This window comes from Cheilinus undulatus, linkage group 13 (genome assembly GCF_018320785.1).
Source record: "Cheilinus undulatus linkage group 13, ASM1832078v1, whole genome shotgun sequence".
Taxonomy (NCBI): Eukaryota; Metazoa; Chordata; class Actinopteri; order Labriformes; family Labridae; genus Cheilinus; species Cheilinus undulatus.
In genome coordinates, this window is record NC_054877.1 from 33,681,214 (window position 1) to 33,706,893 (window position 25,680).

The 25,680-nt window shown below is 39.6% G+C and overlaps 1 protein-coding gene across 1 annotated transcript; it reads left to right on the forward strand.

Annotated features, from left to right (window-relative positions):
- The first annotated feature begins 2,301 nt into the window (after positions 1-2,301).
- Positions 2,302-24,348, forward strand: LOC121520758 (Y+L amino acid transporter 2-like). The gene is made up of 10 exons (XM_041804365.1): positions 2,302-2,413; positions 2,731-3,253; positions 17,156-17,281; positions 17,374-17,518; positions 19,133-19,256; positions 19,484-19,587; positions 19,678-19,774; positions 19,897-20,046; positions 22,019-22,202; positions 22,436-24,348. The coding sequence occupies exons 2-10, from the start codon at positions 2,740-2,742 to the stop codon at positions 22,528-22,530; spliced, it is 1,539 nt and encodes a 512-aa protein (XP_041660299.1). The 5' UTR covers positions 2,302-2,413; positions 2,731-2,739; the 3' UTR covers positions 22,531-24,348.
- The last annotated feature ends 1,332 nt before the right edge of the window (positions 24,349-25,680 follow it).

Below are 25,680 nucleotides of genomic sequence, written 5' to 3' on the forward strand. Positions count from 1 at the left end.
TGTGTAAATCTGCCTAGCTTGACACAGTATCTATGGTTTCCAAATATAAATTCAAATTTTGATTCATGTGACCACAGAACAGTTTTCCATTTAGCGTCAGTCCATTTTAAAGGAGATATTATGATGCAAAAATCCCTTTTTTAGGCTTTTTTCTAATAAAAATGTGTTCCTGGCCTGTCCACAATCCCCCCAAGTACCAGAAAAATCCATTCCCTTCCACCCTCTCATTCTCCACCTTTCAGAAAATGTGTGCTGAAACAAGCTGTTCTCAGATTTTATGCTCATGACCTCACATGGGGAGTTAGCCCTGCCCCCAGTTCTGGTTGGCCCTCCCCGCTTGGAAGAAAGTTCCACCCTCCTCTCCTGATCTTCCTCTCAGTTGCTAGTTGAGATGCTGGATAGCTCAGTGGGTTACTCTGCTGACTTTGATTTGGATTGATGTCTGTAAAATCAGGAATGCCAGATCCATTTCCTGAGAGGGGCGTGGTCAGGGGTGGAGTTAAACAGCTCATTAACATTTAAAGCCATAGACAGAAATGGCTCGTTCTGAGAAGGGCTGAAATAAAAGGGCTTTTTAGACATGCAAAAATCCAATACTGGAGTTTTTTCAGCAACAAACTACACAGGCATATTTTGAGGACAATATAAACTTGTCTTAGAAGGGCAAAATATGTCCCCTTTAAATGAGCAGAGAAGACAGTGGCGTTGTTGGATCCTGTTTACATTTGGCTTCCTCTTTGTATGGTTCAGCTTTGACTTGCATTTGTGGATGGCACGGCCAACTGTGTTGCCAGACAATGATTCCTGGAACTGTTCCTGAGTCCATGCAGATTTTCAGTGCAGAATCATGCCGGTTTTTCACGCCTTTCCACCTGAGGACCCTGAGATCATGAGCATCCAATGTTGACCTTCGGGCTTTCCAGATCCTCTGAATGCTTTGGTAAAATTATGTACTCCAGATCAGTGGTTCTCAACTTGTCTGACCTTGGGACCCAATGATATTTTTTAATAATGAAAACTAGTGACAAGAATTTGTAGTGCATCTTCTAAATATTGACCTGATGGAGTGAATATTTATACAGTCACTTGTTTTACATTACATATTTTTTATTTAATTGACAGTACTTTGTAGAAATCTGTTATCATCTCAAAATAAAGCACTCATTTTGTGTGTGTGTGTGTATTTGTCATAAAACCTTATTATATTAAACATGACTGATTTATAAAATCAGTCAAAGGGTATACTATCCAAGGGGATGAATACCTTGAAAAGGCACTGTACTTCCTTTTTAATCCTTAACAAGTTCCTTTTACCATGGTCAAGTTGTAAAATCTTCAGTCTAAATATAAAAACAACAAAATCAATTACTCATAGTTTATGGCAGTAGAAAAATCCAAAATGATACAAACCTAGTTTTGAATGCAAAATAGAGGAATTTTTAAAACAGCATACAAAATGATGTGATTTATTGACATGAACTACAGAGATTCTGAAATTAATTGCAATTCAAAATTCCAATCTTTTGAAGATTCTCTTCAAAATCTTTTAAAGACACAATAAAATAAATTGACTCAAGAAAGATACACAAAACAACCAAAGATATGCAAAGACATGCCAGAAAGAACATAAACTAATCATTAAAGGAGCTTAAAAGATAAAAGATCAAATAGCAGAAACTCAAATGATACTAAACAACCACAGAATGATGAAAAAGCTTTCCAAAGAGGAACGGGACAGCTACAAAGATACAAAGAACAACTGCAAGCTTGAAGAGACAAAGAGAAACATAACACAATAGCAAAAATAATTGAGACATCAAGACACACAATTTGAACCACAAAACTCACAGAGACACAGCTTCACCAACAATATTAGATTAAAAGGCCAGATGAGATGCAAAACATCTTCAAAAATATGCCATCTTAATATTGGAGGGTTGGTCTGCCTTCCTTTGTATCAATGTCTCATAACTCTCCAATGGGATATCAACTTCTCTGAATGACAGATGTTGTGGCATCTGTTGGGCCAAATACGTTTCATTGAGGGATCGTGTCATGCATTGTTTAAAACAGTAATCTGTTATATATTATACAATAAACTGAGTGTAAACTGTATGTTGACCCAGAAGCAGCCTGACTCCCTCTGTCTTCACTGCTAAGAGCTCCCTTGGGGCACCAGCGAGGTCTTCTAGTCTCTGAAAATAGCACAAGGGGTGAACATGAGAGTGCGGTGTGAATGGTGGTGGAAAAACACTCGTTGTGGTCATGCTGGGCTGCAGGGATTGCAACACCGACCATCCTGTAGCTGCCTGTGTAAGTACCTGGTTCAGAGGAGCACAGTGACCTGAGGACGACTCTACATGCTCAGAGGAACAAACAAACCTGTTGACTTTCTACAAGTGAGCATAAAAAAGTAAGTTTTCTTTTATACTTTAACATTTATCTGTTTTTTTGGAATTAATATTACACTTCAGAAGCTATGTTTAGTTCCTGTCTGAATCGACAAACAGCTCTGTGGGACAAAAGAAACTGCTGTATCATCCATGTGTTTGGCCATTTGCTGGCCTGGGTATTGTTAGCTCTTTGTCAACTATAGCCTAGCCTTGAGACCTAGCTAGACTTTAAAAAGTAAAGAATTTCGGGAAATCATGCCCAAGTGATAAAATAGTACTGTGCTTCAAATGTTCCGTCAGTAATTTCCCTTTTAATTCTTGTTCATTTCCACATTAGGACCAGACCATGGGGGATCTGAGGCAGAAGTTGGGGGTTGTGTCTCATCGGATCTGCCCAAGTGCGTTGGCTGCATCCGATGAGGACTTTAAAGCACAGAAAAAGGAAGAGAAAATGCAGATGAAGAGAGAAATTTCTCTGATGAATGGAATCTGCCTCATTGTAGGAAACATGATTGGCTCTGGGATCTTTGTCTCACCTAAGGGTGTCCTCATGTACAGCAGCTCTTACGGACTGTCCCTGCTCATTTGGGCTTTTGGGGGGATCTTCTCTGTGTTTGGAGCTTTGTGCTACGCTGAGCTTGGGACCACAATCACCAAGTCTGGAGCCAGCTACGCCTACATCCTTGAGTCCTTCGGAGGCCTCCTTGCTTTCATCCGTTTGTGGACATCCATCTTACTGATTGAGCCAGCGAGCCAGGCGGTGATTTCCCTGACATTCGCCAACTACTTGGTGGAGGCTTTCTACCCCACCTGCCAGCCGCCATATGATGCTGTACGACTGCTTGCAGCAGCCTGCCTCTGTAAGAAACACTGTGTGTGTATGCATGAGTGTGTGAGATAAATTTGGTGGCAGTTTTGTTAATAAGGGGTGCTGGGGTGCAGCTCCTTCAGACATAGAGAGAATAAAGACTACTTAACCATGATAAACATAAATAAATAATGCATGTTATGCAGCTTTGATTAAGCGTGGCACATCATATCCCTTTCTCCACCACAGTATCCTACTGAGTCATGTCATGCAGGTTTTAATAGTTCTTATCAATATGTGGTGCCATGACAAATGACAAATGGTAACTTGTAGTAGTTTTCACCTTGTATGTTTTAATAACTGTAACTTCCTGTTATATGGCGAGACATCAAAGTTTGACACGCCTCCAGAGCCACGCCTCTTAAGTTTTGTATACGAGCTAAACACATTTTTCCCACAAAGTCTTTTTAGCTCCATGCTAACTTTTACATTGTAGAATGAAGCCAGGGCATGTCCACTTCTACCAGTGTTGTTTCATAAAAATTAAAAATGAAAGACATTTTTTAAATTTGGCAATATGAGTCCAAGAGGCTTTTTGTAAGCCTTGGCATCATGCATATGCATGCCAAATATCATAATCTCCTTCATAATCAAACCTGCTGCAAGGACTGGATTTCTAAAATAAAATGTATGGGGCACCACTGAGCCGTTTATCCACAACCACTGACAAGTCCCGTAACAAAATGAATTTTCAATGGCCTTAGTCCCCCAATATTCAGTGCATGAAAGGAGTACTCCCTGTTTCATGGCGAATAATTGGTCACCATGGAAACAGCTGTAGGTGCAGACGTGAGTTTGTTAAGAGAGCATGTGGACAATTTTAGGATGTTGCAAACCAATTTTGATGTGGATAAGGTTATTTTTGCTTTCTGCTATCTTGGAATAAAGTTAATTTCTGTGCCATTTTGTGACATCAAAGTTTGACTAGCTGCCACGGCCACGCCCTTTGAGTTTTATACAGGAGCCAAACAACTTTTTCACACAAAGGTCACTTTTAGGAGTAAAGCAAATTTCAAGCAGCTCTGATTAACCCCTTGGAGGAGTTAATCCAAGAAGGACCTCTGGAAATGGTCACTTTGACCTACATTTTTTATCAAAATATCAAAATGGCAGACTTCTTGTTGATTTCATGAAACAGTTCCAAGAGGCTTTTTAGTAGGTCCTGGCATGAAGTACATGGACAACAAACTTCAAGTTTCTATGTTTAATATGCTGTTTTAACACTCTGGGATTTTTTTTCTGCCATGTTTTGTAGCTGTAGAAATTTTTCCTGCCAGCAGAAGTTCCTGTTTCATGGTGATGAAATATTGAAAACAAATATTTCATGCCATGGCAACAGTGTTTTATGTACATTTTTGCCTTACATATAGGCTCAAGTGCATTCAGATCCGGGACCAGGCCCCAAATGTGAAAACACCCTAAGAGTAAGGTGAACATCAAGGTTATTGCTTTAGTCATCTAACTATAGCTATACCTGTTGCATTAAGCTACACAGATGCTGGTAAAATTAAGTTCTTATTTTGAAACACTGGTTACCTGCTAAAGAGTAAATTCTATGGGGAGAAGTTTCTGTTACCTGTACAGTACTTTCTAATGTTAGTTTGACTGAGTAAATCTTTCCTTAGGTGAGAGAGGAGACACATTTACAAATGCATGATGCTCTGAATGTCATGTGAAGTGATAACTTTGAATGCAGTTACACCTGCTGTCCACCACATGGTGCAGAGAAACTGTGCAGAGCAAGTGACAACTAAGGTGACACCAGACAGAAAAGGGAGGTATTTAGGACTGATAGTGACATGTACATGAGCTGAGAGCGGTGGATAATTAAATCTACATAACTGGTTCCTGTACATGACTCACCGCCATAAGAACAGCGACCTAGAGACAACTCTACATACTCAGAGGAACAAGCACACATGTTGATTTTCTAATAGAGAAAATATAAAGTAAGTTCACTTTTGTACTTTAAAACTCGTGAAATTTTGTTGTGATTAGTACAGATAAAGTGCATTATTTTCATGCCTAAATGCATCATCAAAGCTCTGTAGGACAAATGTAACTGAGTCATTCTATAATTAGGGGTACATTCCATATCAATGAAAAAGTGAAGAAATCAGTGTACTTTTTTGATAAATATTATTGTTGTTTCCACAATACACCCCCATAAGGTTCTAAATGTATTAATTACCAAGCTTATTCTCTAACTATTTATTAAATATTTAAATAAAAAAATACATAGAATACGTTATTTTGTCAACTGTGTTATGAACAAAAGTTGTTTCACAGAAAACAAACAAAATACTACACATCTGATAAAACATATGTTCAAAAGGTCTTGTGTCTATTCACCAGGGATTTTGAAGTTTTCTTTCTAACTGACTTAAAAACACAAGATTTAAGCTTGACAATGGATTTTCTGTCAGCTGCTATTATCAGGGATCAATATTTTTTTCAACATAAATCCACAGTATACTGAATTAGGAGTCTTTCAACATGCTTATGTAATATTTGTTTATTGGTAACACAGTTGACATAGATTTCTTGGACACAAAAAGTGAATTCATTAATTAAAATTAATGAGTCATAAAGTTAATAGAATACCTTTCTTATGTTTTAATGACTCTTCTTGAACAAAAAAATGAAGAAAATAGTTTATTAAAATGTGTATCTTTGTGTTTTTTGAAGAACAAAACCTGAACCTTAGCAAACTGGACAGAAAAAAAAAGGTAATTCCAGTCTAACATTCAATTTTTAGCCAAATAAATTCTGGAGCCTGTTGCTTTTCCTGTATTAAATAACGAAAAAAAAAACTGCACTAATAGATATTTAATTGCTTCATTGCTTGAGGTGAATATTTTTATAAAATTTGTCTATACAACCTGTGGACATGAAATGTACCCCTAATTATAGAATGACTCAACTATGATCCACGTGTTCAGCTTTTGCTGACCTTTATTCCCGGGTGCTTTTAACTCTTTGGAGTTTAAATAAAAGTTGGTCAGAAAATCTCTTCTTGGTAAATGGATTAAAGCGTGTTTTAAATGTTAATTCCTGCTCTATTATCTCTGCGTAAGGACTGGACCATGGGGGATCTGAGGCAGAAGAAGGGGGTCATGTCAGGGAAGCTCTGTCGGGGTGCACCAGCTGCATCTGAAAAGGACTTAATCATACCAAATAAAGGGGGTAAAATACAGATGAAGAGAGAGCTCTCCCTGATGAATGGAATCTGCCTCATTGTAGGAAACATGATCTGCTCTGGGATCTTTGTCTCACCTAAGGGTGTCCTCATGCACAGTGGATCTTATGGACTGTCACTGCTGATTTGGGCTTTTGGGGGCATCTTCTCCGTGTTTGGAGCTTTGTGCTACGCTGAGCTTGGGACCACAATCACCAAGTCTGGAGCCAGCTACGCCTACATCCTCGAGTCCTTCGGAGGCCTCTTGGCCTTCATCCGTTTGTGGACGTCAATCCTGCTTTTTGTGCCGGCCAGCAAGGCGGTAATTTCCCTGACATTGGCAAACTACTTGGTGGAAGCTTTCTACCCCAACTGTCATCCGCCGTATGGAGTTGTTCGACTTCTTGCAGCAGCCTGCCTCAGTAAGAATCACTGAGTGTGTCTGAATGAGTGTGTGAGATACGGTTCAGCATCATGTGGGTTCATAATATTGAAAGGTGGGTGCTGTCAATCCTAGCTTCAAGAGGAAAAAGAGTACCTTTTCTTAAAAGTAGACAAATTTTACCCTATTATTCACCTAAATGAAACGGCTGTACTAGGCTTTAGTCCAAATAGCACAAGGGTAAAGGACAAATGCAAACAAAGGAAAAGGTTGGCTAAACTTTGATAGTGTGTGTTGGTCTGAATGCCCAAATATTTGCTCGAAAAAACTAAATAGTGAGTTTTTATGATACAGTGTGCCAGGAGTGTAGCCTTCATTTCAGAAGTGAGGGGGACAGATTGTTCAGGGGCAAGATGATTTTTATTAAATGACTTGTTGAAAGATCCTCTCCCATTCAGTTGCACCAAACAACCATTTCCTTATAATCTCTCCTCACCTGTGAAGCCTCTCCATGACAGTCTTTGCTACTGCTTGGTCCCTGTCCTGATCCCTCACAACTGCCTTCTGTCTGCTCGTTCAATAGCAATACAGACAAAAATATATGCAAAGAAAATCTAAATTTAGAGTAGAGATTAAGAAGATTAGTGATGAAATAACTGTGGAAATTAATGTCAAATTTACTGTGAACTGCCATCTCCCTTCTCGTTCTATTGCAATAATACAGATTAAAAATAAATAAATAGGCTATGTGCAAAGCAATAGTGAAATTTAGAGCACAACTTGTGGAGAGTGTTTCTATTCCAAACATGAAGCTAGCCAAAAACAGCTACTTTCACTTCAGTGGATCTTTAACGTTGCTTTCGTTCAAACCATACAGTCAGTGCTTCATTTGTAAATGTTCAGGTCCCGGAAAGCAGACTGGGTGTTGTTCTGGTGGTAAGGGGGAAACAAAAAAGTCACGGAATACATCAAAACACGAAAAAATCAGTGCCTTGTGGAAAATGGGCCAAGAAGATCATGTGACTGCAAACAACCTATTGACCTAAATGATTCAAAGAAAGAATCTGCTGCAGAGAAGCAGGTAAAATTGCACATCGACAGAGAACGTCTCTGTCCCTCACACTTTCTCTGCGTGGCAGCTGTCAGTCAAATCCCAAGGACGGCGCAAATCACCACCAGCTCATCTAGCCACTCTCAGCATAAACATGACTAAACTTTCACAACACAAAAATCTGCTTATTCAGTTGAAATAATTATTTATGAAATTGTACCTGTCACTTCATTTAGTATTTAGCAGATATTACTCTGTTATCCAATCAGAGCTTGTCTGCTAAAACTAAACTTTTCTATCAGCTGGTCATGGATGACCCTCTGTCTCTCATCTTAATGCCTTTTCATTAAAAGATCTGTGGACTGCTTCCATAGTTCACAGCACACATGCCCACGTTAGTAGCTGTGTGGGACTAACGTTAATCATATGCCAAAACAGACAGTAGAAAGGCTGAAACTACAGCCGTGCACTGCTCACATGTCAGAATTCACACACTTCAGGCATCACTGAATGATCTGCTGACAGCTTGTTTTTATCTCGTAATAAAGCTATGAATGCATTCCAAAAATAATGAGTGTCAGCGAAAATAAAGAGCTCATGTTTAGGCACAGTGGCCAAATTTATAATTAAACTTGGTCTTACCTTAATATAGCAGTATGTGACACTGTGACATGGATGAACCGCTGCCTTTTTCTCTCAGGGCTGTCCCGTTTGTCTTACTGTGATTCAGGTACCCAGTGATAGCAGCCTGCTAACGGGTGTTGCTAACTCTTCATCTCATCTCTCTCTCTCAGCTGTCTACAGGTGACCGGTAACTCAGTGTCTGCAGGTACATCAAATGTTGTTCCAGCGACTGCTGCTGATGACTTCTGGGCCACTGCTGTTTTTATCTTTTACCTTCAAAAATGTCTGTTTGTCCATTTTGTTAGCTGAAATTAACTCTTGCTGCTAACGTTAACTTTGAAAATAGCGCTTGATTGTCTGTGATTGGTCGGTTGTTTACCGATATGATGCTTTTGCGCACAAGTCAGGATGTGATAGGCTGATATCATGCTTTTTTTGTTTAGCCTGCCTACCCATAGGCTGCAACATACAGTCACACACAGTCAGTACTCCTCTTCACACCAGAAAACTAACACGCAATGTTATGTTTACACTCTCGCCGGCAGAAATGTATTATGCACCCGCCTCCCGGCGCTGGGTCTAATCAAATAAGTGCCGGTGTTCCGGTCACGATCTGAGAGGTGCCGGGTCTTGTTCTGTCGGGATCCGGCCCAAATTAAGCGCTGCTTACAGTTCACCTACCTTGCATCCTCCCCATGGCATCCAGAGTCAGAGCACTTGTCTCACTGTCTGTGCTCTCTGCTCACGGAAAGACATGCAGCACTGTAGCCTATATACCATGGTGTGTTCAACGCAACTCGGAAATATGAGCGCCAACTTGTTAAAATGAATTTAACGTTATCCAACTTGGAATTACAGGCCAGAAAAATGCAGGGGACAAAAGGGGCAGGTCTGCTACACCCACGCAGTGTGCCCCCTTCAAGTTTAACAATCATAGCTCATTTCTGTGAACGTTTAATACTCTCTGGTTGAAGTATGCCAGTTGCGAGTGAAAGAGGCCGTGCAGTTTTTTCCAGTTACTTAACCTAATTTTGTTTTCTCTCAAATTTTCAGTTTAAACACGCCCACTTTGATTGGCAGTTGATTGATATTGGTCTTAAGTTTTTCCTTTAATGTGATTTGACAGCTGTTGCTCGTTGTCATGTTTGCATGTTATTATTCCAATGAGTAACCAAACCCTCCAGCATAATCTGAGCCTTCCCTGAGGTCTCCTCCCAGCCAGACAAGAATGGAAGACCTCCGAATGGAGACGTCCGGACGGCATCCTGATTAGAGAAAAACTAATTTCAGGCTACTTGTATCTGCGATCTCATTCTTTCAGTCATTAACCAGAATTCATGACCATAGGTGAGTGCTGAGAGGTTGACTGACTGGTAAATCCAAAGTTTTGCCTTTGGCTCAGCTCCCTCTTCACCACAATGGACCATCACAACACCTGCAGTACTGCTGACACTGAACTGTCAACCTCACACTCACTTTACCCTCACTCCTGAACAAAAACCTGAGATACTTGAACTCCTTCACCTGAGGCAGAGACCCACCCACCCGGAGAGCACAATGTACCATTTTCAGGCAGAAAACCATGGCCTAGGACTTGGAGGAGCTGACTCTCATCCTGACCGTTTGCACTCAGCTGCTAACCATCCAAGTGTTTACTGGAGATCCCCCGCTGAGGAAGCCAACAGAACCATGTCATCTGTAAAAAACAGAGAGCAAATTCTGAGGTCCCCGAAACAGGAAACCTTCCTTCTCCTGGCTGCCCCTTGAGATCGTGGCTATGATCGTAAGCCTTCTGCAAGTCCAACAAACACATGCAGACTGGATGAACAAACTCCCATACTCTCAAGGAGTACTGCAAGGGTAAAGAGCTGGTCCACTGGTACCATCTGACATCATCCGTCCCTTTAGACCCAAGTCCCCAAACTAATGTTTATTTTTAACACAGTGCTTTATAGCCAAAACAAACCAGCACCAAAGCACCACATCATGCCATATAACACACCTAAACTGCTGCCCCTTGGACACATCAGTGGCAGCAAGTCACTGGTGAAACTCCCCACCAGACACAGCTGGACCAGGTATTTGATACCAGAATTGAGAGCCCACTTGGGGCCCGTTTCTACACTTCAGTGGTTGGTGGAAAAAATGATAAAAGCAGTGCTATTTCACCTGAGACCCAGGCCTCCCATTAATTTTACACCACCAACAGAAGATGGCTTTAATGCCTTTGTCTGTGCTCTCAAACAGAGCCGCTACTCGGCAGTCGAAATGTACAGAACAGCTGATCTCTCAGGAAAACACTCTGCCAGCTGCGGCAGGCCTATTTGCGCATAGGCTTGGGGCTGTGCTCAGGCAAACAAAGGAAAGAAGGAAGCTGGTTGTGGAGCAGGTACATAGACAGGTGGAAGTACTGAACAGGGACAGTGGGTGAATAGGGAAAGTGTTGAGGAAAGGAAGCTTATTTTGATGGATCTCTGAAGTGTGGAGGATTATCAAGTCAAATTCTTGTTAGAGGCTACCTATAGCTAATGTCTTACAATCACCCGAGAACCTAAAATGCCAGGTGGATGGGGATCAATCATGCCCATTCTGCTAAGAAACAGCAACTCGAGGCGAGGGGGGGGGGGACCAGTCTGTCACAGGGCAGGCATGGCAGTACCTCAGTGTATTTGTCGTCAAATTCCCTCTGCCTCTAAAACATTCGTACGCATGAGTTGAAGTTTGCTTACAGGCACACACATTTAAACTTCGGATCAGATTTTAATAGATCATGCACTTTGTGTGGATTTACTTTGAGGATTTGCACCACCTGACGACTGATGCTCCCACGACCACTGGGTGGAGTGTGTTTGTAGTATTTACAAATGCAAGACGCTGTGAATGTCGTGTTAACTGATGCCTGACAGTTACACCTACTTTCAACTACGGGGTACAGGAAAGTGATACAAAGAGGTAAACAGGTGTGCAGGACTGAGAGAGGCACGTACATGAGCAAAAGCTGCAGCTAAACTGGTAGTTGTCACCTTGCCTGACTCACCAAGGTAACAGTGACCTGAGGACAACTCTACATGCTCAGAGGGACAAACACACCTGTTGATTTTCTATTAATAAGCATAGACAGTAAGTATTTTCTCTTCCTGTTTGGACGCATCAAGGGAGCTTTGCGGGACAAATGTAACTGCTGTTCATTCATCTATGCAGACATAATGCTGACCTTCATTACCGGGTGTTGTTAGCTCTTTGTTTCTAAGCTCAGCCGTGAGACCTGGAGTTAGTTTGTCTTTTAATTCCTGTTTTATCATCTCCACATAAGGACTGGACCATGGGAGATCTGGGGCAGAAAATAGGGGCAATTTTCCAAAAGATCTGCCAGAGTGCAAAGGCTGCGTCTGATAATTTAAAAGCACCAAAAAAAGAAGAGAAAGTGCGAATGAAGAGAGAGCTCTCTCTGATGAATGGAGTCTGCCTCATTGTAGGAAACGTGATCGGCTCTGGGATCTTTGTCACACCTAAGGGCGTCCTCATGCACAGTGGATCTTATGGACTGTCGCTGCTGATTTGGGTTTTTGGGGGAATCTTCTCTGTGTTTGGAGCTTTGTGCTACGCTGAGCTGGGCACCACAATCACCAAGTCTGGATCCAGCTACGCCTACATCTTCGAGTCTTTTGGGAGCCTCTTGGCTTTCCTTTATGTGTGGACATCCATCCTGCTTTTTGGGCTGGCCAGCCAGGCAGTGATTTCCCTCACATTCGCCAGCTGTTTGGTGGAGGCTTTCTACCCAGCCTGCCATCCATCGTACAATGCTGTTCGACTTATTGCAGCAGCCTGCATCTGTAAGAAACATTTACTGTGTTTGAATGAATGTGTGAGATAAGGTTCAGCATGTAGTGGGTTTGTTGACTAAGGGTACTGCAGTGCCATCACTCCAACCTTGGAGAAGAGAAATATTACTTAAACTTTAAAAATTGACATGCCATCTCTCTTTTCCACCTTTAATGAAGCACTTTGGTCAAAATATGAGTTAAGCTATAAATGCAGACTAAGGGCTAAGTCAGCTTAATTTACATTTTACTGGTTTATAGGTGCCAAAAAGCACACAGAAAGTAAATGAAGCTGTAACTTTTTCCAATCAGGTGACCTGAAGGTATTAACTTATTTTTTGGTGTATAATTTTCCACTGACGTGCCCACTTTCACTGGCAGTGAATTGGTCTTGTGATTTTTTTCTTCTAATGTGATTGGAAAACTGATGCTGGCTGGCATGTTTGTATATCTTTTTTATTCCAATACATTTAAATTTTTGCTTAAGTGAAACAGATCATTTTTCCAAGTCAAAATTACAGCAGCTGTGATGGAACCCTGTATCCTATAAATGGAAATTATTATGTGTTAGCAGATTTGGTAGGGCCCCCGATGACCCCAGAGAATGGGTCCTCAACAGTTGTAACTTATTGATAGCATCAAGGCCGGTTGGATCAGTAACATTGGTGCTACCATCCTGGCTACTACTATTAGGTCCTGATGTTGATTATTTAACTGTGCCACAGTGGAAGCCCTTTCAACCACCTTTTCCACCCATTTTTGAGATGACCATTTTCCACTTTTCATCAGCTATACAGTTTTTGCCATTTTTACCCATTTTTTAAATTAAACCTACATTTGCTTTGTAATAACCAGTTTTTGCCACTTCCTGCATATCATTACCTCTGTTGACCTATTTTGGCACATTTAACCATTTTAACCACTTTTTACACCCATTTTTGCCACTTTGCACCTATTTTTTGCTTCTATTAAATAATTTTTTGCAACTTTAGACACAGTTTTGCCACTTCTAACCCATTTGTGCAGTATGTAAAACCCCTTTTACAGCCGTTTATGCCTATTTTTTGCCAAATTGAACAAACTTTTGCTACATTTTAACCCACTTTTATCACTTTTTTCCAAGCGATTTTGCCAGTTTGCCCATTTAATCTATATTTTAACCAATTTTAACTGCATTTCAATATTTGTTACGCTCATTTTTGCCACTTTGAGCCTTTTTTTTTTTTTGCATCTCAATCAAATTTTGCAACTTTAAACACATTTTCCACTTTTAACCCATTTGTGCATTATTTTAAATCCCAATGTACCACCTGTTAGCCTATTTTTGCCATTTTTGTGTGATTATTATTCAGGTAAAAAAAAAAAAAAAAGAAAAAAAAATATATATATATATACATGCTAACAAGCTAAAGCTGTTAGCATGGTGCTAACATTTAAGGTGAATTTTAGGGCAGAGTTGAGTGTGGTGTTAAAGCACAACAAATAACCACAATAGCCAATGGGAGCCAGCAGACCAGGTTGCATAGCCAGCCAGATGTTGCCAAGCTTTCTATTTTTGCTGCTAAACAGAGCCCAAACCAAGAAAGCCCGCTGATGAAATCGACTTTTCTTAATGTTTGCTTTTCTTCTAAAGTCTCAATAGATCACACAAGTTTCTATGCAATTTCGTGTCTCTGGAGTTTCCACTGTGAAGTTGTTGATACAAACAGCTTGAGTGAGGCCTCATGGTCTGGCTGAGTCCTGTAGAGTGTAAGGTCAAAAAAATTTAATGTTAAAGATTATTTGAAACTGTCCTTATACAGTCCTCCAAGTTTTGAAACTGGTTAGGATTTGAAAGAGTCTACTGTAGTAAGCCCAAGTTTACATTGCAGTTCCTGTTTGAGGACTTATGCCCCCTGAATAATGATACTCCAGCGACCACTGGGTGGAGCGTATTTGTTGAGTTGACAAATGCAGGATGCTGTGAATGTCATGTGAAGTGATGACTTTGAAAGCAGTTAGACCTAGTGTCAGAGAAACTGTGCAGAGCAAGTGATGCAGCTTAGGTAAGCAGGAGACAGAAGAAGAAGGTGTGCAGGGCTGAACAGCATGAACATGAGTTAAAGAAGTTAGGAGCTGCAGATAAATGAAGTTACTAAACTGTTAGCCGTCGCTTTTCCTGACTCACCAATGTAACAGTGACCTAAGGACGACTCTACATGCTCAGAGGAACAAACACACCTGTTGATTTTATTTTAAGGAGCATATAAAGTAAGTTTACTTTTATACTTTAAATCTCGTGTCTTTTTTGACATTAATACTTTAAGTATGCTCTGTTCCTTTCCAGATGCATCAACAGAAGACATTCTAGCTCTTTGTTTCTTTTAGCTTAGCCTTAAAATCTAGAGTTAGACACTATGTGAAAAGAAGAAAATAAAATCATAAGTGATAGGACAACAGTGTGTTTAAATTGTCACATCAGTAGTTTCCCATTTAACTTTGTCCTGTCATCTCCACATAAGGACTGGACCATGAGGGATCTGAAGCAGACCATAAAGGTCGTTCTTCTGAAGATCTGCCAGAGTGTGAAGGCAACGACTGATACTATAAAAGCACCAAAAAAAGAAGAGAAAGTGCGGATGAAGAGAGAGCTCTCTCTGATGAATGGAGTCTGCCTCATTGTAGGAAACGTGATCGGCTCTGGGATCTTTGTCACACCTAAGGGTGTCCTCATGCACAGTGGATCTTATGGACTGTCGCTGGTGATTTGGGTTTTTGGGGGGATCTTCTCTGTGTTTGGAGCTTTGTGCTACGCTGAGCTTGGGACCACAATCACCAAGTCTGGAGCCAGCTACGCCTACATCTTTGAGTCTTTTGGAGGCCTCTTGGCCTTCACGCGTCTTTGGACATCCATCCTGCTGATTAGGCCCGCCAGCCAGGCGGTGGTTTCTCTGACACTGGCCAACAACTTGGTGGAGGCTTTCTATCCCACCTGCCAGCAGCCGTTTCAAGCTGTACGACTTATTGCAGCAGCCTGCATCTGTAAGAAACATTTACTGTGTCTGAATGTGTGAGGAGAAGGTTCAGCAAGTGGTGGTCTTATTAATAATGGGTACTGGGGTATTCTAACTCCAAACTTTGAGAGGTGAAAGATTGATCTAGTAGGATAAACATAAATAAATAATGTATGTAATGCTTGGTAATCTGTCAGCACCTGCCAGCCATTAAAGATGACGTATCATCTCCTTTTCCCCCTTTAAACACAGTACCCTGAGGTCTGAATGGCGTGTCTGTACCAGGCTGTTGTCAAAATATAATATGAATCAAGCAACACATGTAAACAAAGGACTATAGATTGGCTCATCTCACATTTTTTAGGTTGTTCCAGTGGGTTTTCCCACTTAAACTGGCAGCGAATTGCCATCAATTTTCTTCTAAAGTGATGGAACAACTGGCACGGCTGTCAAGATTACATGTTTTCTTTCACAGTGAACAGAATAGAACAGATATTCAGAGAGCAAATTGGTCATACAAAAACAACAATCTTGCCCAAAAAAACAACAGTGCAGTACTAGAGTGTCAGAGGACTGAAAGAGAGGACTACAGATATAAAATATGACATGTCCATGATGACTGGTCAAACCAGGCTGTGGCAGAGTCCGATTAGCTGAGTACGTAAGAGACTGAATGCTGATAATCAGCTGATCACCAGAGCGAAAAGAAAGAATGGAAATAAGAATGATATGAAGGGATGGTGATGAATGAATGAGTAGGAAAAAGTCTTAGTGCTTTAAACTTCTGCTGAGCTCCATGAGCACATCTGGGTGAGCGACAGATGTAGCAGCAACAACGACGTAGTTTAGGTCCGTGTGAGAGAGAAAACTCTAGTGGATTCATTTTTTAACATCCACCCCAAGATAGTTGTGTATGAGACTGTATGCAGTGGTGGTTCTGTCTTTTAAAAAATCCTGATGTATTTTTGTACGTAAAAGGAGCATAAATGAGCCTTTAGATTTAGATAACAGTTTATGTTTGAGAAATTGCACCCGCTGAAGAATAATGCACTAACCACCATTGTTCACAATCCAGAAAAAAATCCTATTTGTTGAGACATGCATCTGTTCTTCATGTCATAAAGAAGCACATTCTTTTTTTATTGAGTCTTTTTTTTTTTTTTAACTTTTTATTGCTAAGCTAAACAAGCACCCCAAAATGCTCCCTATTCTTCACATAACATAAATGTTTATTTCATGACGAGTGTTTGTTTGTGGGAAGATACAGACAGGAAAAACTCTCTTCTATTTATGCTCCACCATAAGGGGCCGATTAGAAGGTCGGGGGGGGGGGGCTAACTAACAGGAAGTCCTGTTAGCTAGTCCATGTGTATTAAATTTACTGTCTCCCAGTGTCAAAACTGAAAGTCTTCTTTAAGTTTATAACATTTAAAATTATTGGAAAGTATAATGTCACTGCAGGTGTCCTTCATAGAGGCTGACATGTTGTTTTTAGAGTTAAAAACTCTTTAAAAAGGAGTATTTTTTTCTTCCAATAAAGTGGTGGACTGATGATATAGTACAAGCATATATTTAGCTATCCATTTGTCCCATCCTAGTTTTAAACTCAGTAACCCTGTGCGTGTGAGACTGCATTCAGCTATAGTTAGACAGCGCTGTATAAATACCATCATGGTTTGCAGTCTGGCTTTGTGCTGTGAGGAACGTTGTGAGCAGACGTGGTATTTAGGTTAGAGATCAGACATACTAAGGGTCTTTCTTTACCTCCAGCTTCATACGACTCAGCTACAACACAATCTCCGTCACGCAGATAAGTGTTTTTTATGATTCCTCTGGTTTGTCCAGGCATGCTCATCTTCATCAACTGTGCCTACGTGAAGTGGGGGACCTTGGTCACTGACATTTTCACTTACACCAAGCTCATGGCCCTCGTCCTCATCATTATTGTAGGAATCCTGAAAGCATCGACAGGTACAATAACATACAGTATTAATGCATCAGAGGAAACATAAACTTATGTATGTAGGCTGCATGTTATTAAAGTTTTGACTGTCTGTGTGCAGGAGAATCAAAAAGCTTCGAGAGTCCATTTGAAGGCTCCTCAACGGATCCAGGAGCCATTGCTCTGGCTCTTTACTCAGCTCTGTTCTCCTACTCTGGCTGGGATACTCTCAACTTTGTGACTGAGGAGATTCAGAATCCTGAAAGGTAATACACACAAACACACAACAAATACAGTGATTTCAGTACCGAAATATGGTTTAAAGCTGGATAAAATCAGGTCTAAATGCCTTAGACCTAACTTCAACCATTTATAGTTGGCAAATGGTGAGTGGACTTGAGCTTGGATAGCAATCATCTAACTTTGAAAAGCAGATGGATTGGCCAGATTCAATGTCGGCCATAAGGCAGATCTATCTTTCAAAGCTCCAATCTGAGACAACTGTGCCAGGTCTGACCTGACCAATCAGTGTCATTTGAGGAGAACAAGGCAATAGCTATGGATGGGTTTAGTTGTACTGGAAGATGGTAGCAATGGCTGCTGCCAGTGAAGTGATAAAATAGTGACAGTTTTGTCAAAACTGGACCACATTTCTTTATTATATAAAGAGCAAAGAACCACACGGAAAGCTTTTCCTTTGCTGAAAAGATGTTTTCATGCTTCCCCCTAACTTGCTTCGGCATGATTTTATGATAGCTACAGGCAGGGATTAGTTGTTGCTGGTAGAAAATGACAGTGGGGCGTATCCATCTGCTTTGCAAGGTTATTTGCTAGCATGTTTACTGTAGAAATTTATGTTACATCAGTTTGCTAGCATGTTTATTGAATACATTTTTTAAATAAATTTGCTAAGATAATATGAGATATTCCTTTATTAGTCCCACAAGGGGAAATTCCAAGCATGTTTACTATATAAATTTACACTTCATCAGTTTGCTAACATTTTTTCCGTATAAATTCTTGCTTCATCAGTTTGCTCGCATGTCTATCAGGATATGCTGCATAAGTTTGCTAGCATGTTTACTATATAGATTTAAGCTTCATCAGTTTGCTAGCATGACTGTTTAGATTTACGCATTACCAGTTTGCTAGTATGTTATGTTGTTTGCTATCATGTTAATGTATCAGTTTATGCTCCATCAGTTCGCTTGCATTTTAGCAGTATGAATCTATCCCCAATACCAGTTTTTTAGCATCTTTACTTTATAATTTTGTGCTTCATCAGTTTGCTTGTATGTTAGCAGTATAATGTTTATGCTCCATAGGCCTTACATTTTACAAGCATGTTAGCACTCCCTACCAGTTTGCTTTAAATATGCATTGTGCTTTAAAACTATTTATGTTATGTTAGCCATTAATTTGTTGACATGTACCAGTTTGCTAGCCTGCTATCTACATAAACATATGCTCCGTATTAGTTTACTGGCATGCATTTTATGCTATGTATCCATCTGCTTTCCTGTTAGCTACATAATTGTATATTCCATGCCTCTTTGCAGGGATGCTAGCTATATTGTGAGGTGATGATTTGCTCCTTGTGTTTAAAACTTTTTTTCTGCTGCCCCTAAGTGGTCAGATGAATGTTTTTGGAAATATATTACAAATATTTATTTGACATGTTGTTTTACAGGGGTAATTTTAACAACAGCCTTGGCCAGTGTATTTATTGTATTTGTTTTGAAATGGAAGAATTGCATGAGTGAAAAGACACAAGCTGTAAAGGTTGGAAAGTCAGTAAATAAATTTGTAAATGTCCTGTAGTGTTTACTGCAGATGTCGGGTGAATCAGTAACCATTTTGTGTTGCTCATGTTTTTGCAGGAATCTTCCTCTGGCCATCGCTATCTCCATGCCCATAGTGACCATCATCTACCTGCTGACTAATGTGGCGTATTATGTTGTTTTGGACATGCCTTCTCTGCTGGCCAGTGATGCCGTCGCTGTGGTAAGGCACACCTAAGACGATAATTCATCCTGCTGCTAATTATAATCCTGCTCTGCTCAGAAACAGACGACCTCGAAGGTTTTGCTCTCTGACATCAGTAGAATTTGGTTTCATTATGTCACTGAAAGGTTAAAAATACATGGTCTGAGCTACTGAAAGGTTCTTCTAAAAATGTCTTCACACACACCAGAGGGTTGTTAATAATGCTGACTGATCTGACTTCCCAGACTTTTGGAAATGCAGTCCTAGGACCATTCAAGTGGATCATCCCTATCTCAGTGGCCATGTCTTGCTATGGAGGGCTCAATGCTTCCATCATTGCTGCATCTAGGTAATCAGGGAAAACTGAAAAAATAGCTGACATAAGCTGCAATCATATGAGTCTGTTGTCTTTAACTTTTTGTTGTTGTTTACCATGCAGGCTGTTTTTTGTTGGGGCCAGAGAGGGCCACCTTCCAGACAGTCTGAGTCTAATCCACCTGGAGCGATTCACACCCATACCTGCACTGCTGTTCAATGTTAGCACTATTTCACTTAACTCTTAATATGAATCATATTCCCTTAAGTAATACACCTCCTGCAACTAAAAATAGTCTCATGAATGCTTCTGAATAATGAGTGCTTCATTGTTGTGTTGCAGGGGCTGATGGGTCTGATCTTCCTGTGTGTGGAGGACGTGTTTCAGCTCATCAATTATTTCAGCTTCAGTTATTGGCTCTATGTGGGTCTGTCTGTGGCCGGTCTCATCTACCTGCGCTTCACCCAGCCTGACAGACACAGGCCTGTGAAGGTGCTGCTTGCTTAAATGCTCAGTAAAGGCATACATAATACTGCAGTTTCTATGGGGATGGCATGATATTTTATAGTATAAAGGGATATTTTTCCTTTTATAATTTCAAAAGTCTACTTTTTGCTGCGGCATCTTCCGTTAAATTTAGACTAGAGATTGGGGGGGTGCAAAATGCATTTAAAAAAACAAAAAACATTTTTAAATATTTGAAATTGTATATTTTACCCATTCGTTTACAAATACACAGCAAAAACTGGAGTGTTGAATTCTCAGTGTTAAACATTTTAGTGTTTATTTTAACACTCAAAGTGTTATTTTAACTCCATTTACTGTAAATGGTCTTCAGTGTTGGAGTTATTTGACAGTGTTGATCAATCAGTGTTAGTCCAACACTGGAGAGAGTCAGTTGATCCAAGCCCCACCTACTGCAATTTCAAAGCTGGGGGGCAGGGTTTTCCCATCATGCCTTTGTGCAGGGTGTTTAACTGTGTTTCAGATTTTTTAGATGCATTTAGATGTTTAGCTGTGTTTAGATGTTGCTTGTTGTACAAGAATCACTGCTGGGATTCACTTGCACATGTTTCTTGAAATATCTTTAGTTCTTAAGTTTTTGATGTTAAATGCTTTTGCACCATGAGTGTAGTTGTCTTCCAGGTTGGTCAAGTCTTGGCTGTGGTGACGGCTCACATACATCTGTGGAAAGAGTGTCTTTCAACTGAGGACAAGTGCTGACTCTGAATCAGTTTTATTTCTCCATGATTGCTATGACCTACCTCATAATGTGAGGAGGCAATCAATGAGAGCACATGTATCTGATATTCTACACACAATTTGTCAAACTTACAAGTCTTGTTTCTATTAATTATTGGGTTTGTGGAAGAGGGGCATTGAAAAGCCACAGCATTTTACACCCAGTGAAATTAATTGTAATACACTCCTTAGTGTTAACACACCAGTCAAGTGTAGTCGGGTAGAGTTAGAGTTGTTTAACACTGACACCAGTGTAGAGTACTATCAACACTACTCAGTGTTCACCAGTGTAAATGTTTAACACCATACAGTGTTGGAGTAACACTTGTTCAGTGTAAAAAAAAATGTAACACTATGAAAAGTGTTAAATTAACACTCAAAAGAGTGGACACATATAAACACTTTTCTAGTGTTAGATTTAACACTCTCAGTGTTAAATCTAACACTGGCGATTTTGCTGTGTATATTCATGAAATAAATTCAATTTAAGATAAATTTGTAAGAAAGCCATAGTCATAAGCTGAGATTTATGCTGAAAAAAGATATGTTTTAAAAATCCTTAAAAAGTTAGTTGCACACAACTGTTCTTGAACGTGTACAGCTATGTGGGACTACGGTTGAATCAGCTCCAGCGACAGTGGTGACCCCAGTCACTGACACTGTTGTTCTGGGGATCGTGGGCTGAAAAGTTTGGGAACCTCTGCTTCAAAGAAGGTGCCTCCAATGTGATGTAAACTTCACATTCTCTATATAATACTGTCACAAACCAATTCAGTGTAATAATTAATAAATATATAACACTGATTTTGTAAAAAATGACAAAACACATTTTTGTGCCACAATTCATTTATTTGTACATTCAGCAGGCCATCTGCTGCCTTTGAGTATCATAATGAAAAACTGTCACTCCATCCAAAACCCTTTAATTTAGTCAGACACTTGTTATACATTTAACTAAATGGTTATAAAGTTTATCCCAGGGATGGAGGCTCTGCTCAAAAACTGCACATACATGCTTGCTGACAGCGCCTGTCAATGCTCATTTGTAATTTGGTAATCATTAAAAAATGGAAAAAACCCTTTATGGACCACCATATGGTGAGCAGTGAGTGGTTTCACAGACAGTTACTGTCTGAAGCAACATTATAACAAAAGATGTTAACACAGTTGAGTGTGTTTTTTAATAATCTTATCAGATTTCTGTCTCTTTCTCTCTCCATAGTTGACGTTGTTCTTCCCCTTCATCTACTGTCTGTGCAGCCTGTTCTTAGTCATCGTCCCTCTGTACGCAGACACCATCAATTCCCTCATAGGAATAGGCATCGCGCTCTCAGGGTTGCCGGTCTATTATGTGGCGATTTACCTACCAGAGGAGAGGAGGCCCAAATTCATGCGCAGGCTTAACAGTAAGTTTTGGGTTTGAGGCCATGGAAGCCCAGGGCAGCCTTCAATTATTTTTTGTGCAAAGTTATTTTTCTCCACATTATCATAATCATAAGATTGGCTAAGCAAACCCAGCATGTAGTCATTCATTATAGCAGTTTTTCACTATTGTTTTTTCCTCTTAAATTATGACCCCTTTTTCCTGTTGATCCCTATAACCTCTCCTCTTTCTCCTGTTCCTCTCCTCCTCCTGCAGCCAATGTCACCAGATTCACACAGAAGCTCCTCTACTGCTGCCTGACTGAATTTGACACTGACACAGAGACACAAGCAGGTGGTAAAACACAGTGAGGGAGAGACGAACCTCAATTCTCGGTACTCCGCTTCCTCCTGGAGGCCACGTGTGCTGACATTCACGCTCCTCAGACTCAGAAGAACAAGCTTTTCACAAACAGCATGGTGAAGGAGCGTATGTAAATTAGACTCAGAGTTCAAAACGATTCCACAGAAAAGGAGCAGGAACATTTGTGAAACTGTCACCTTTATCTGAAAATGGGACATTTTTGTACAAATATGATGGAATATCATCTATGAGGATTTATGAACAACCTACACTATAATAGCTCAGAGCCACTTTTTTGATCTTTGTGATTATTCTTTTTCTGATAAAGACCACAGATAATGATGATGTGGCTGGAATATAATCCTGTGATAATCAATATTATTGTTCAAGGCCTGTTACCACAGCTACTTTTGTTGTGCTGGCTGCAACCCCAACCTGTTTTAGATTAGTTAGGTTACAAAAATTGACTTCTGTCTTCAACTGTACTATCTATAAAGTTATTTTTAATAGCCTCATAGCTTAATGTCTTCTTTTATTCAAGGAAATATCAACACAAAATTACGACAACAAAGTAAAGGAGTTCTTTCCTGACATAATCAGCAGCTGCAGACCTGTTAAATTACACCCTTTAGAAGATGAGTCAGATTATTTTCTTTCCACAATAGTGTTTGACAATGCTGACATCATAAATCCCGCCCCTTCTTCATTCTGATTGGTCGGTGAGGGAGAAGTAACATTGGTGGGCACTGCCCTGTTTCTAAAGTTTAACTTTTTTTTTTTTAAACCATGATCGCTGTAGGTGCAGCAACAAAAAACATCTGACGTCAAGGGGATCATGAGCGCTGAAAAGCACTGGACTGCTTGGGTTTGCATTGAAAATAAGCACTTCCAGCACAAAAAAGGCCTCTGGTCACAGCCCTTTAATGTACTTATTTGTTTGTTCTATGTGGTTTTGAGTCAGGATTCAAAAGTTAAACATGTATCAGGTTTATTAACAGTCTATTGTGAGATAGATCCAGTTTAGTTCTTTAAGGTATTTTATTTACTTTGAATGTTTGTTGTGGGTTCACATATCATCTTCAATAGGATTGTCATTGTAGCAAGATTTCAAATGCACTACTAAAATATTGCTGGTGATTTTGTGCAATTCAGACTGTGTGTAGGAGTTTGACTCCCATTCTTGATGGGTTCATTCCTCTCCTACTCACTTGTCTTCGGAAATACAAGAAGTTTTTCACAGTTTTGGTACATTTTGATGCTATCAATCAATAAAATAACACATCATGTCATTTTAAGATACATGATATGGAAAAAGTGTTGAAATAATGAAAAAAAAAAAACTTCAATGTATTTCTCTTAGGTGGAGATTTATTTTGACCTTTTTCATTCAACACACTACAGCTCTTTTTGTGACTGTTCTGAGTGATGTGAGAGTAACCTGCAGGCCCTGTCATGGTATGTTTGTACTCAGTCACAGACTCACTTATGACGAGCGGACTGTCGCATGAACCCCTCCACAATAGTCACAAAGCTGCTGCTGCTGTTACTTGTCTTTCTTAAAGGTGGAGCATGTTTGACTATAACTGCAGGTTCAGTACTGCTTCACAAATAATGTCAAATTTAACAGTCTAATATTGATGGACCAACATGTTTGGTATCATTTGTGACATGCAGGAAGGATGGTGATGTTTCATGTTTATCGTGAGATAGAACGGTATAATCTGAAAAAGAAGTTAAATTTTTCTCTCAATCAAAGGTGGATAGATTCATACTTTTTACCAGTTTGTTTGAGTTTGCATGAAAAATAAAAAAATGTTTACACCCTTTCTATTCTCTTTAAGGTCTGTGTAAACAATACTTAAAGTTTGTCCTAAATTGCATACTTAAATACTAAACACTTTGACTGCATAAGTGCGCAAAGTGCATTCACACTGAGTAGTATACTCAAATGCAGTAAACTACTGGAATACTTAAAAACACTGGAGAACTGAACGTGGAACAATGGACACTTCACATCCTCAATGAATGCCATATTAGTGACATGGTGGATATGGTACTGTTGGCAAGCTAGTGTGCTAGCTAACATAAACCTGGTTTACGCTGTGAGCTACCAGCAAATCATGCATTAACTGTTTAGATCATGGGTTCTCAAAGTGCAGCCCATGAGCCAATGGCGGCCCACAGAAACATTTCTGGCGGCCCACAATTGTTAAGACAGGAAGCAAGGCACACTGAGACTAACTGTTTGTTCTAAATACGTTTTTACATAAAGTCTGAAATGGACAGCACACAGGACAGTTATATCCCAAATTTGACTGTAGAGGGCAGAAAACCCCAGGGATTTTGTGTGCATTACAATGTTTCTCAAGGTTTTCTCAAGTTTTGCCAGGTTTAGTCTCATTTAGTAATTAAAATGTGTTTATTGCACATTACTGGATACAGACCAATAAATGTAAACTGCAGAGATGCAGCCTGGTCATTAAAATGATTACAAATGGGATTTTTTTTCTGTTTTTTTTTTTTTTTTCCATTGAATTCAAAGGTGAATTCTGTTTGAAATTCCTCATTCCTGTTCAAAATGGTAAAATGTGGAGAGCTCACTGAAAATGAAAGAGTCTGCATTAAAGCACTTAATGATGCAGCTGTGGCATAAACCTTACTTTGGGTCATGGTCTAATAAATTTGTTAAGCACTGTATGTTGTTTTATAATTTATATGATATTTGTATGTCACATATCGTGTTATGACATATGACATAAACATTATATCATATATCAAAAGATATATTATATCTGATATGATACAATATGATACAATATGATATGATACTATGTAACTGATACAATACAGAATGATATATGACAATAATACAATTGTTTCAATACGATAAGATGTGTTAAGATGTAACACAACAATACAACTAGATTGTACAATACAATACACTATTGTATGATATAATACAGCACCACACTATACTATAACAACATATGTTACTTTATGTTTTTACGTTGTGACACATTATGTTCTGTGAAGTCATGTTGTGTTCAGTCACTTGGTTAATTCATGTTTGGATAATTCACACTGTGTCACGTTATCTTACGTTGTGTTACGGTGCATTGTGTTATGTTACGTTGTGTTACGTTGTGTTACGTTATGTT